This window comes from Lynx rufus, unplaced genomic scaffold (genome assembly GCF_022079265.1).
Source record: "Lynx rufus isolate CCGP_SWC_20201006 ecotype Redwood Valley unplaced genomic scaffold, mLynRuf1.p SCAF_17, whole genome shotgun sequence".
Classification (NCBI taxonomy): Eukaryota; Metazoa; Chordata; class Mammalia; order Carnivora; family Felidae; genus Lynx; species Lynx rufus.
Genome location: NW_025814831.1, coordinates 31,931,595 through 31,946,529, shown reverse-complemented (window position 1 = coordinate 31,946,529; position 14,935 = coordinate 31,931,595). Strand labels below are relative to the sequence as shown.

Here is a 14,935-nt window from a genome sequence, read left to right as displayed (position 1 = left end):
ATGCACAAAACCTTGGTTTTCAAGGCATCGGAGGTACAACAAAAAGGACAGTGATTCCCAAGAGATGAAACACGTTATGTGAGCCCTACAATTGCCCCAGCTTACTGCCTTAAGGGAGTTTCCAGGCTTCGTCGCCGGCTGCAACACGGGGAGGAGGTACTGAAATAGAGCCCAGCAGACTTCCTGAGTTGAGGAAATGGAGCCACGAGTCCAGGGAGACCAAGGCATCCAGCTCAGAATGTCAAAAAGAGGACTGCTGTTCACAGGGAGAACCTCTGAGTTCCACAGCAGGTCTCCACAGCTGTCAGCAGAGCACTGACACGTGAGTGTATGTGAGGAAACTACCTGAGGCCAGGGGAGAAGCATGTGAAAGAAATAGAGGAACAGTGTCTGACACACAGGGACAGGAATAGTGTCTGTTCCCACCTGTCTGAATGAAAAAACTCATAATTCAAGTTTTATGGTGCATTGTGTAGAGTACTCAGGAAAGTCTTGCCTGAAAAGTGGGCAGTATTAGCCCTAGCATGAGCACTGCTCCAGACCCACCAAACGAGTCATAAAAGCAAGACCTAAAATGATCAAACTGTTTCCAAGTAGCATAACAAAGTTCAAGAAGACTTAACAGAAATCTAAAAATTGTTAACCACCTAAAACTTTTCACAGCGGCATCCAACCAAAGATAACAAAGCATGCAAAGAAGCAGTAAAACATGATTTATAATGAGGGCAATAATGAATCCATTGAAACCAACCTATAATTATCACAGATGTTAGAATTAGCTGTCAAAGACATTAAAAAAAGTATAATTGGGGATGCCTGGGTGGCTCAGTTGGTTAAGCATTTGACTCTTGATGTAAGCGCAGGTCATGATCTCACAGTGCCTGAGATCAAGCTGCATGGGGCTCTGTTGTGATAACACAGAACCTGTTTGGGATTCCCTTTCTCTCTCCCTGTCTCTTTTCTGGTCTCACACACACAAGCACTTCCTCTCCCTCTCTCCCTCCCTCTCTCCCTCTCTCCCTTTCTCTCTGTCTCTCTGTCTCTCAAATAAACTTGAAAAAATATTAAAACAAGGGGCACCTGGGTAGTGGGTTGAATGTCTGATCTCACAGTTTGTGGGGTTGAGCCCCACATCACACTTTGCTCTGACAGCGTGGAGTCTCCTTCAGATTCTCTGTCTCCCTCTTTCTTTGCCCCTCCCCCCTTGCACTCTTTCAAAAATAAATAAATATTAAAAATAAATAAGTAAAAAATAAGTATTAATTGTACTCTGTGTTAAAAAAGTTGAGACATGAGAGATATTTTTAAAGATCCAAAACAAACTTATTGAAATAGTTCTTTTATAGAGATGAAACTACAATGTCTGAGAGATGAAAAATAAAACAGATGGGATTAATGGTAGATTAGATATCACAGAAGAAAATATTAGTGAACTTGAAAGCATAGCAATAGAAACTATCCAAAATGAAACAGAGAAAAGAATCCTCTCCCACTCCTATCCCCCAGTGAAAAGAGCATATAAATAAAATGAAAGTAAGCTGTGAGACAACTTCAAGAGACAGGAAGAGAGAAAAAATTTGGAAGAAGAGTTGGAAAACTTTCCAAATTTGATGAAAATGCTAAACATACACATTCAAAAATGTTCATGAACCCCAAGCACACGAAACATGAAGAAAACTACACCAGAGCACGTAATTGCTCAAGACTTGTGGTAAAAATCTTTAAAAACTGCAAGAGGACAAAAAGACTGTTGTACAGAGGAATAAGGATAAGGAAGACATTAGATTTATTGTTGGAAATAATGCAAGTAAGAAGAAAGTGGATCAACATTTTTTAAGTACTGAAAGGAAAAAAACCCACAAAACTGTCAACCTAGAATTCTTTACCCAGAAAAAGTATCTTTTAAAAGTGAAGATGAAATAAAGACATTTTCAGACTGCAAAAAACAGAATTTTTGCAGGCAGACCCATACTACAGAATGTTGAAGGATATATTTCAGGCAGAAGGAAAATAATACCAAATGGAAATACAGACCTACCCAAAGGAACAAGGATCACTGGTAATGGTAAGTTAACTACATGGCTAAATATACGATATTTTTTTTCTTGCTAATTCAGTCCCTTTAATAATTGGATATTTAAAAAAAACAATAACAATGTATTGTGTGATTTATGACAAGTAAAAGTAAAGTGCATGACAGTACCATAAGGCTGGGAAGGGACATATAAAAGCATACTACTGTTAAGTTTCTTATGTGAGTATATGAACTGGTATAACATCACTTGTAGCACACTGCCATAAAATGTATGTTATAATCCTAATAAACCAACCACTAAAATGTAAGAGTTCCAGCTAGGAAGTTAAAAAGGGAGATAAAATGGATTCATAAAAATTACTCTTTTAACCTAAAAGAAAGCAGAAAAAGAAGGAAAAGAGATCAAGAACATATCGACAGATAGAAAATAAATGACAAGATAGAAAAAGTCAAAAATTGAATTGGGGGAAAAAAGCAAGACCCAACTTTGTTGTCTATAAGAAATTTCTGCCTTTAAATATAAAGGCAGAAATAGGTTAAAAGTAAAAGAATTGAGAAAGATATACCATGCTGATACTAATCAAAGTAAAGCTGGAATAGCAGTATTATTGTCAGACACAGTAGATTTTAGAACAAAGAATATTACTCAGGATAAAGAAAGTCATTTTTATAAAGATAAGGGGTCAGCTCATTCATAGGATTCAATCATCCTGTATGTTTTTACACTTAAAGCGGAGCTTCAAAATAAAAGCTAATAGAAATAGAAACAGGGGCACCTGGATGGCTCAGTCGGTTGAGCGTCTGACTCTTGGTTTCAGCTCAGGTCATGATCTCATGGTTTATGAGTTCGAGCCCCATGTCAGGCCCTGCCCTGACAGCGTGGAGCCTGACTGTGATTCTCTCTGCTCCTCTCTGGCACGCGCGCGCTCTCTCTCTCTTTCTCAAAATAGATAAATTAAAAAAAAAAAAAGACAAATAGGAGAAATAGACAAATTCACATTATAGTGTAATTCAATACCCCTCTCTGAATAATTGATAGAATAAATATGTAGAAGATCAGCAAGGACATCGCAGACTTGAACAATACCAGCAGCCAACCTAAGTTGAGTGACATTTATGGTACTCCACTCAGAACAATGAAATACACATTCTTTTTTTTTTTTTTTTTTAAAGTTTATACATTTTTGAGAGAGACAGAGCACAGGTGGGGAAGGGGCACAGAGAGAGGGAGACACAGGATCCGAAGCAGGCTCCAGGCTCTGAGCTGTCAGCACAGAGCCTGACGCGGGGTTCGAACTCCCGAGCAGTGAGATCATGACCTGAGCCGAAGTCGGACGCTCAACTGATTGAGCCACCCAGGCGCCCCAAAATGTATATTCTTTTAAGTGCAGCTGGAACATTTACCAAGATAAACCATATTCTGGTCCATAAAATAAGGGTCAAATTTAAAAGGATTCACGTCATACTTAGTGTGTTCTTTGACTGTAGTGGAATTAACGATAAGTTAAAAACAAAAAGAACCTTGGAAAGTCCCTAAATATTTGGAAGCTAAATAATACTTCAGAATAACTCATGGATCAAAGAAGAAATTAGGAGGGAAATTAGAAAGTATTTTGAACTGAATAAAAATGAACACAACATGTCACAGTATTGGGGCTGACAGTAACACATTACTCAGAAGAATTTATAGCCCTAAGTAAGAAGAAAGGCCAATTCAGTGACTTCACCTTCCATCTTAAGAAACTAGAGAAAGAAGAATACACTAAGCCCAAGTAAGCAGAAGAAAGAGAATAGTAAAGAACAAAGCAGAAATCCGCTAGAAAACAAAAGCAATAGAGAAAAATGGAGGAAACCAAATAATTAAATTGATAAACCTTTAGCAAGGCTGATTAGGGAAAAAAAGAGAAAAGTGCAAATTGCCAGCAACAGGAATAAGATAAGATATCACTACAGATTCTACAGGTGTTAAATGGATAATAGAATATTATGATCAGCTGTATGTGAATAAACTTAACAATGTACAAATTTCTTGACAGATATAAATCATCATAGTTCATTCTGAATGGTACATTACCTTAATGGTACTATATCTATTAAATAGAAATTGTAGATAAACACCTGCCCACAAAAAAACCTCCAGGCCTAAATGGCATCAAAATAATATCCCAAATCAGTTAAGTGGAGAAATGGTAGGCTTTTCAACAAATGGTGCTGTAACCATTGGATTTTCATATGAAAAAAACCCTTTTATACTTACATTGTACCATATTATGAAATTATAAAAATTAACTCAAAATGGATCCTAGGTCTAAATGTATACTCTAAAGCAATGACATTCCTAGAAAAAAACAAAACATAGTAGAAGAAAAATTTTTGTGACCTTGAATTAGGCAAAATTTTGTACATGTGACACCAAAAACAGTAAAAGAGTAAGTTGGTAAATTGGATTCATCAAAATTTAAAACTAGCAGAGACTGAAGGGGAGCACACGTTGAGTGACGAGAACTATAAACAGTATGTAATGTAGGCCAAGGATCATTGGATTTGACAAATCTAGAATTCCACAACTGCCATATAAGAACAAATGAAAATACTAGTGTTTATTGATTTGAAAATACTATTGAACTTGTTTTAATCTGAGAGAACTATGAAACAAGCCTAGTACAGAGATACTTGTTAATTTTTTTAGGTCAGTTGATTATAAATATGGCATTGACTTAATAAAAACAATAAAAATTTTTTTTGATTATAAAGATATTTCTTTACCCATTCTAGAAAATGAAATATGCAGGAAGATTTTAAGACAACAAGGGCAAACCATAATCCTTCCACCCAGAGAAGACCATTGTTAGTAGTGTCATTTTGATATATCGTCTTTTTTAACCCATATGTGTATTCTTTTAAATAACAGCGTACATCTTCCTATACATATAGTTTTGTGTCCTGCTTTCTTTGCATAGTAAATGTACTGAGCGTGTTCCCATGTCAGTAAATGATTCTTAAAAATAAGACCTTTAGTAAATATTTAACATTTTGTGAATATAATTTCCCCAAGAAGTAATTGAGATAGATTCTTCTTTTTTGCTGTGACATATAAAAATCCTCTCCATTGCTATATATAGTATCTGGGTCATCATACTGTTTCTTTGCAGCATCAGTTTAATAAAATCTGGAACTGTCTCAGCAGGTTTGATAGAGGCAGCATTGGTGGTTTTTATTACTGTCTTCATTCTCAATATATGTAATAGCTTGTATAGAAGTAATTCTAGTAAATTAGTTTTGAGATTATTTCAGATGATTTCGAGATGTGGAAAATGAAACCACTTGGTGTCAAAATGTGGTTACAAACTTTGTCCTATAAAACAACTTTTCAATTTAACTTTCTAGAGACTGTTTTGAGATTTTGTTTTTCAAACTTGTTTGTGTGTCTCCTTTTATTTGCTATTCAGGTTGGTTAGTTATTTGGCAACAAATGTAGCAGAAAATGTGACAGATGTTACGAGTAAACTTTTAAAATAGAAATTAAAATTATGCATTATGATTAGAACTTCACAATTTACTGTAGCATGCTTTATTTGCACATAAGATTTTGTGTTAATTTTCCACACAAACTGGTTTCTTTTTCAGTATGATCCAAAACTTTATTCAAAACCAGCACCAAAAAAACATGTTAGCAAGGACAGTATCAACTCGTTATTGAGGTCTTCCCTTTTTTCGCTCTAGTTACTTTCTTACATTGATGATGTACTTACTTGTATATTTTTCTGTCCACAGAAATCGTGAGATTCTGGAAAATGTGTTAGCTGTCATCCTGGCTATTCTTGTGGCTTTTTTGGGATCTGTTCTTCTCATACAAGGCTTCTTCAGAGATATCTGGGTCTTCCAGTTCTGCCTAGTGATAGCCAGCTGTCAATACTCGCTACTTAAGGTACCAGCATCTCTCTCGTTTTCCGACTAGGGAGTGATATTTGTGATAAAAGGCGGAGGTTTTGTATCATTCATGCATTATAGTAAGATAGTAATTTTTAAATTTATTTTCCCTAGATGTTTACATCAGATAGGGAACCAAAGGACATACGAACTTTAAAAAATAATGATATGTAAATGAAGTATCCTTGAACTATTTTTTTGGCAAGGGTATTAAAATATTTGGGCATTTGTTAAAAATAAGAATTAGCATTCTTGAAATTCATTTTAAAAATGCCAACACCACCTCTCCCAATATTTTAAGTCTTCTGTAGGTGAAATTTATTAAAATCCATCATCGGTTAGATAGAGAAATGTCAAGACTAGTATATATATTCTTTGGGACACTGAAAGCAGAAGATTGGTATCCCTTTGCTATTTAAACAGTAGGTCTAAAGTGCCAAATGTTATTAATTTTAAGTTTTCTAAAAATGGAAGCCTCAAATACCTAATGTTTCACCTTCCATGCAAAATCAGTGTGGATTGTCAGTGCGGACTGTTTGCTTTTTTTCTGAGCTAGGAAAAACCCTTGCTTGTATTGGTTATTTGCCCAATAGATGCTAACAGGCAGAACTTCTCCCCCGTCCTGAAAACTATTTGTTTAGCTCTGTCTATACCATCAGCTGTACTTTTCTGTTTATAGACAGACATCTAGAATAAGCTGCCTGTGTCAACTGCTCCATTTCTTCAAGACCCATCCATACTTTTTTCCTCATTGCACTACTGAAATTATTATAGTGTGTATGAGTTAATAATCTCTAATTGCCAAATTTATGTCCTTTCTCTTTCTTCATTCTTTGTGAGTGCTGTATCATTTAGTACCTTGTGAATAATATCTTCCATTTTTATATTATCCTCATTGTTGATCTGTGATTTTGTGCTACTCTGATGATCATCATACTTTTCAGATAACTTTACCTTTGTTGATGCTTCTTTGGTCTTTGGACTACTTCTTAGTTTATGAGAATTTTTTAGGGTTTTATTTGGCCCTCTTTTCAGCCTGCAACTCCTTGCCGGTGAAGCCACACTTTTTTATTACCTTGTTACCCCTTTGAATGGATTATGTCTAGATTTATGTGTCACAGTCTTCATCCTTCTCACAAGCGTTAGTTCGGCATACTAAGAGGCATTTGGGCACATTAAGAAAAAAAAAATTTTTTTCAGTGTTTATTTTTTTGGGAGAGAGGGAGAGACAGACAGGGCATGAGTGGTGGAGGGGCAGAGAGAGAGGGATACACAGAATCCAAAGCAGGCTCCAGGCTCTGAGCTGTCAGCACAGAGCCTGATGCGGGGCTCGAACTCACGGACCATAAGATCGTGACCTGAGCCGAAGTTGGCCCCTTAACTGACTGAGCCACCCAGGCACCCCAAGAGCACATTGTAAAAATAGCACATCATCATCTTCTGACAAATGTTTTTCTTTCCCAGCTCCTATGCTTTTGACAATAGTGTACTGACTCCAAATCCCAAAGCCTCTATCCCTTCCTCCTCAGTCTGTAATAACAAGTAACCAAGTCCCTTTGATTAAGTTTGGTGATTCTCTGTCAAAATTTCTGGCCTTTATTCTTCTCATTCCAACCATTATAATCCATCCCTTTATTGCCTTAAACTATTTAAATTCTTGCTTCAGTGTCTCTTGTCCCACGTTAACTTTATTCACTGTTCTCAGGTTAATCTGGTTAGATATGGAAAGGTAAAAGATGACTGAGATTTTAAGTGTTTTAGATTTTAAAAGTCTGTTGACTAAAAGCATAGTAATATCATAAACAGAAGGACTGGAACAGAGACTTTTAGAGGCCAGATGTTGGAATTGAAAGAGTTTAGAGCTTACCTGGTGTCCTGTCCAACCAAGGGCCACATGGCAAACTCAGTGAGCTTGGTCCATTGTAGAGTTGTAGGGTGGTAAGAGATCATCCTAGTGAAATTGTTTGGCATGCTATTGGAAGTGAACTGGAACTTGGGAGAAAAGCCATGATTTGGGAAGTAGCTGCAAAATACCTTTTGAACATTTTTATGGAAAGTTGATAAAATCTCTTATAGGGAGACAGCTTAACTTGATGATTTTGAAAATGAAAATGATTTTGAAAATGCAGATAATATACTTAATACAAATACTATGGAATTATTTAGTAAGCTTGGAACTTGTGGACAGAACTAGAATTCTTATAAGAATTCTTATTTCCTGAATGGAGTGGTGTCATATAAGAAAGCATTGTACCTTAACTATACTTAAGTGTGGTAATGAGCCAAGGAGTAAGATGGACCTGTCTACCATATGCCATCTCAGTAATGTTAAGCTCGATGCAAATTATTAATGAACCACAATAAGCTTAAGAGTCTGGAAAGATTTGAGATCTCTTCTGACACCACAGTGACACCAGTATCTGGAGCTGATATTTCATCTGCTGTTGATATTTCAACAGAATTAATATAGGTCATTTCTTACCTGTAGAATATTTTACTTGAAATTATTTCAGACATTTTGAAAGTTGCTTATAAAGTTATCAGGACCTCAGTACCATAATCTGTCTTTTGTTTCATTTTTAGAGTGTTCAACCAGATTCTTCTTCTCCCAGACATGTAAGTCATTCTAATATGCCTGTCATTTGTAATTTCCTAACATTTATCAAAGCCCCCCCTTTTTTTGTTATATGTCAGATTAAATTAAGATTTCTGTTATTATTTTCTCATCTAAGTTTTGACATTCTACTAGAAATACAGGTGATGTATTAGCATGAAGTAAAATGGCATTGTAATTGTGGACTCTGAATCTAGTTTGAAAATGAGCATAATAATTCATTTTCTGACAGCCTGTTTCAGGAGGAGATAATCAGGTAGACTTGGTTCATAAAACTCTTAGTTATTTCATAACTTGCATTTAGTAAATTTTGAAGAATAAATCATAAGTATTAAAAAATAGAATTTTGAAGAAGGGGGAACTGTACATCATTTTGCTTAGGTAGCCATTAGGAGGAAGAAGAAAGAAGTAATACGTTGATCTGGTGTTTAGACCTGTGGACTCTGAGGAGATTAAAAACTTTATTATTCACTTTGTGACTTTAGAAAAATAGTATTAGCTGATACAGTATTTTTTGTGAAGTATGATCCAATTTTAGAACTCACCATAGAGTATTTATTTAATACTTAGAAAGTCCAAAGGGCATTCTCTTTAAAGTAGTTCAAAAACAGACTCCAAGAACGGTTTATGATGATGCTTCTTTCTTGAATGTTATTTCTACCCATACACTGGAATACTTAATAGAGTGTAGGTGAACAAAACAAGGAGGCAAATGATTTTCTTTCAACTGATTGTTTAATATTTTGTAAGAATGCTTTTGAAGTGTATTTATATATGGCAACATTGTTTTTAATTTCAAATTTTGACGTAATTTGAAATTTAGGGAAAAGTTGTAAGGATTATGCAAAGAATTCCTGATGCCATTTATCCAGATCCCTGTGTGAACATTTTCCCATATTTAATTACTCTCTTTCTAGTTCTTCTCCATCCCTTCCCCACCCCCCTGGCTCCACACACACTTCTGAGAGTGAATTGTAGACACACGTCCCTTTACCTCTAAATACTGCCATGTATGTTTCCTAGAAACAAAGGCATTCCTTTGTATTATTAATTCAATATAATTATTAAAATCAGGACATTAAACATTGATAGAATACTATGTACGAATCTACAGATGTTACTCCGGTGTTTCCTGTTGACTCGGTTGGCAATAGAAAATGCCTGATTTTGCATTTGTTCTTTTTTGCCTCTTTTAATCTGGAGCAATTCTTTAGTATGTGTTTGTCTTTCACGATATTGACACTTTTGATGAGTACATGCCAGTTATTTTGTAGACCATCCCTTAATTTGAGTTCGTCCGATGTTTCTTCTTGATTAGATATAGGACTTGCTTTTTTTGAAAGGAAAATTATGAAAATGATACGTTCTTCTCAGTGCCTCGTATCAGGAAGCACATGATGTTCATTTATCCTTTTACTAGTGATGTTAGCACTAGTGTGCTTTCATATTTTGGCTAAGGGTAGTATCTGCAGGGTTTTTCAGACTCTGCAGTATTATTAACATTTGGGGCTGGATAATTCTTTGTTGAGAATTGGTGGGAGGGAGGGGTGTTGTCTTGTGCATTATTGGATGTATAGCATTATCTCTGACTTCTACCCATTAGATGCCAGTAGCACACTCTGCACCTGTGACAACCAGAATGTCTCCAGACATTGCCAAATGTCCTCTAGGGACAAATTTTGCCTCTGAAGGACAAAATTCCCTCCCACTCCCTTGAGAACCGCTTCTTCTTATAATGTTACTGTTTTTTCTTCTAGAGTTAATATATGTCTCATAGAGAGACTTTATATATGTCTCCTTGCCCTGGAAACTTCCACCTACTTGTTTTCAGTAAAAATCTTACTGATATTTCTTGTCTGAATCAGTTATCATTTGATGGCTGCCAAGTAGTAGTTTTCTAATTCCATCATTCCTTCCACATTAGTGGACTTCTTACTGTAAGAACTTTCCCTTCTGTCTTTACTTACTTGTATTGGTATGGAATCATGGATTCATATTTTATTCAGTGGACAATAATGTTAGTAACATTATTTATTTTGATGCACAAATTGTTCCTCATCTGGCCATTGGGAGCTCACCAACCTGCCCAGAAAGGGCAGAAAGTCCTTTTGACATATCTTTATCACTCTTTAAGTACTTCCTTCCTTTTCACAATAATATGTTCCAGGCTTATCTTATAATTTCCCTAACCCTAGCCCAAAATCAGCCTTTTCTCTGTGAAGGCCTGGGTTTTTTTTGTTTGTTTTGTTTTGTTTTGTTTTGTTTTGTTTTGTTTTGTTTAACAAATAATGTTATCTCTGAACTAAGATTTTGGGTGCCTGGGTGGCTCAGTTGATTAAGCATCCAACTTCAGCTCAGGTCATGATCTCACAGTTTGTGAGTTCAGGCCCCACATTGGGCTCTGTGCTGACAGCTCAGAACTTGGAGCCTGCTTCAGATTCTGTGACTCTCTCTCTCTCTCTCTGCCCCTCCCCTGCTCATGCTCTGTCTCTCTCTCAAAAATAAAAATAAGCATTAATTTTTTTTTTTTTTTAACTAAGATCTTGATGCCAGTAATTTTTATTACTTGAATGCCATTGCTTTTAGGTCGTCTCTGGATAAAGCTAGGAAATATATTTATGTGTATACATATGTGCATGCATACGTGTATACACACATCTTATATCTTAGTTATGTGTGTATTAAAAATAATAACTTCAGGGACATCTGGTTGGCTCATTGGTTAAGTGTCCGACTTCAGCTCTGGTCATGACCTCACGGTTCGTGAGTTTGAGGCTCACATTGGACTCTGTGCTGACAGCTCAGAGCCTGGAGCCTGCTTTGGATTCTGTGTCTCATCTCTCTCGATCCTCCCCTGCTCGCACTCTGTCTCTCTGTCTCTCAAAATACATAAACATTAAAAAAATAAATAAATACTATTAAATTAAAAAATAATAATAAGTTCATACTGATACCTCGAATTTCAGCCCAGTATCACAGGGTTCATTTGATTCTTCTTCCTTCCCATGTTTGTAATTCCCTTCTGCCACAGTCAGAAACTTGGCTTCCATATGGATGCATTTTGAATCCTTAGAATATAAGCCATCACAGGTCTCACTAGCTGGTTGTGATTCTTAAAATCAATTAACTTGACTTTGTTTTTGTATCATTTTCAGGGCCATAATCGTATCATTGCCTACAGTAGACCAGTTTATTTCTGTTTGTGTTGTGGTCTTATTTGGCTCTTGGATTATGGTAGCAGAAACCTTACTACAACCAAGTTCAAATTATATGGAATAACTTTCACTAATCCACTGGTGCTGATATCAGCCAGGGATTTAGTTATAGGTGAGTCATCTTTATTTCAGATCTTAACACCAATTTATTTATATACAAACAGTTCCCTGATAAATAGGTAAAATGGTTTTAATAAGCTTACTTTGCTGTTTATTATAATTTTCTCAGTGAGGAACAAAACTGTAGGGCTATTATGAATGAAAAAAATTAATGATGAACACATATTATACTAATTCTTTTGTTCTTGAAACAGATGCAATGGAAGGTTTCCTTTGGATTCTGTATTGCAGGTTACTATTATATGAAAATGGTTGAAATAACTTTTTTTTTTTAATTTTTTTTTTCAACGTTTTTTATTTATTTTTGGGACAGAGAGAGACAGAGCATGAACGGGGGAGGGGCAGAGAGAGAGGGAGACACAGAATCGGAAACAGGCTCCAGGCTCTGAGCCATCAGCCCAGAGCCTGACGCGGGGCTCGAACTCACGGACCGCGAGATTGTGACCTGGCTGAAGTCGGACGTTTAACCGACTGCGCCACCCAGGCGCCCCTGAAATAACTTTAAAAGCTGTTCTTTGCCATTGAAAAATTAGGGGTGTCTCAGTGGCTCACTTGGTTAAGGGTCTGACTCTTGATTTCACCTCAAGTCATGACCTCCTGGTTCATGGGTTCGAGCCCTGTGTTAGCTTCTGCACTGACAGTGTACAATGCAGAGCCTGCTCGGGGGGTTTTCTCTCTCTCTCTCTCTCTCTCTCTCTCTCTCTCTCTCTCTCTCTTAAACAAACATTTAAATTAAAAAAAAGAAAAAAAATTATTTAAAATCCAAGAAGTTATGCAGAGAGAAATAACTTAAAATGGTATCTTTTTAAAAATTGCTTAGTAGTTGATATTCATTTTGGATTTTTTAAATCATTTTATGATTTTAAAATGAACAGAAGGATGGATGTGTGTACTGTTTTTAATATGCTTTTCTTTTCTTCTGTAGTGTTTACACTCTGTTTCCCAATAGTGTTTTTCATTGGTCTCCTGCCTCAGGTGAATACGTTTGTTATGTACCTTTGTGAACAATTGGATATTCATATCTTTGGTGGTAATGGTGAGTACTTCCTTTTAAACACAACAGGTTACAGTATTACTTTTACAGGTCATTAAGTAATAAACTGAACATTAAAATACTTTTCCAGTTTTCATTTTAGAATTTCAATTAGAAAGAAAAAAGGCATTTATTTGATAAAGACTGAGCAGGAATTAATTTGTAGATAGAAAAAAGTAAAGTCTGCCACTTTATTGAAAGATCCAGGAATAGCGCAGTTACTTTGTAAGAAGTGATGGCGTTCTATTGTCAAAAACTAGAAGCTGTAGTGAGTTTAGGTAGAATCTGTATAGATGTATGAAATATTTAAAAGTTATCTATCCCAAATGGATTGACCCCTGACACATGCCAATGTATTTGGATTTTGACCTAGTGTATATATTTGGTATGTCTCTGAATATGGTTTCAGAGCTTTATTATTTCTTTAGAATGGGAACATCAAAACCAGCTGCTTTTAGTAAAAGTATTTAACTAGATAAGATTTTTAGAAGTATCTGTTTTTAGAGTAGAATATGTGGCTGTGAACTGATATACTTAGAAATTTATTCCCCTCTTACATTTGTATTTTATTTTGAAAATGAGAAAGACCATGCCAGTATTACTCTGAAATAGGTAATGGTTTGCAGAACTTGAAAATAATTTTATTGGCAGACACTGTGGTTAAAATACATTGTTATTTATTTTAACCATTTAAAATTTTACTTGAAAGATGAGTGGACAACTAGGGAAAACATATTGAAAGGGTAAGAAATTACTGTAACTTTTATGGTCCATTTCTCTTCAGACTTCTTTATGTTGATAAAATGTTGTTGTGGCTTAAATTTTAAATAGAAACTAAGCATTTCCTATGTTGATGTGTATCTAGGGCATTTTTTAAGTTTTCGAAAAATTTTTGAAGGAGTGTGAATTTCAGCAGAACTTAATGGGTGGAAGACAGTTTCAGTATTTAGGGTATGGAGAGGGCTTCGAGTAGGTAATTTATAGTAGTCATTATATGGTCGGTTACAAACTTGTGCAAGGTATTAGTTTTTTAAATATCTCCTAAGGAAAAGTTTTTCCTGTAGGTGTTTTAAAAATGTTTACTATGTAAAATCACTATTAACAAAAATCTATATTTTATCTATATTTTAAAAATAAAAGATCGCTATCTTAGCCATTCCCTAGTCCTTATTATTAGTAATTCCATTGGACCTATTTTTTCCACTTGTAAGAACAGAATTTAAAAAAAAATTTTCAATCTTTTATTGAAGCATAGTTGTATGTTGACATAGAATATTATATTACTTTCAGGTGCACCACACAGTGATTTAACAATTATGTACGTTGAGAAATGCTCACCACCATAAACGCAGTTGCCATCTGTCACTCTACAAAGTTATTACAATATTATTGACTATATTCCCTATGTTGTACTTTTCATCCCTGTGATTTATTTATTTTCTAGCTGGAAGTTTGTCTCTTTATCCCTTTTACCTATTTTGCACATTCCCCCAATTTGGCAACCACCAGTTTGTTATGTGTTTGCGAGTCTGTTTCTGTGTTTTGTTTGTTTTGTTTTTTAGCTTCTATATGCGAGTGAAATCCTATGGTATTTGTTTTTTTTCTGTCTGACTTATTTCACTTAGGATAATATCTTGTAGACCCATCCAAGTTGTTGCAAACAGCAGTATTTCATTCTTCTTTGTGGCTGAATAATACTCCATAGTATACATACACACATCTTCTTTATCCATTCATCTGTCAATGCACATTTAGATTGCTTCCATATCTTGACTATTGTAAAGAATGCTGCAGTAAACATAAGGGTGAATATATCTTTTTGAATTAGTGTTTTCATTTTCTTTGCGTAAATACCCAGAAGTGGAATTACTGGATCCTATGGTATTTTTCATTCCTTAAAGGACCTCCACACTGTTTTCCTTAGCGACTGCACCAATTTATAGCCCATCAGTAGTTGCACGAGGGTTCTCTTTTCTTCACATCCTCAT

General features: G+C 35.5%; 1 protein-coding gene across 6 annotated transcripts in view; it reads left to right on the top strand.

Annotated features, from left to right (window-relative positions):
* PCNX1 (pecanex 1) overlaps positions 1-14,935 on the top strand; it is a 172,458-nt gene that overhangs the window by 101,772 nt on the left and 55,751 nt on the right. For all 6 annotated transcript variants that reach the window (XM_047079418.1, XM_047079415.1, XM_047079416.1 and 3 more), the window contains 4 exons: positions 5,810-5,963; positions 8,549-8,581; positions 11,735-11,906; positions 12,840-12,950. In XM_047079418.1, the coding sequence (XP_046935374.1) occupies positions 5,810-5,963; positions 8,549-8,581; positions 11,735-11,906; positions 12,840-12,950 (470 nt within the window). The remainder of the gene's footprint in view (positions 1-5,809; positions 5,964-8,548; positions 8,582-11,734; positions 11,907-12,839; positions 12,951-14,935) is intronic.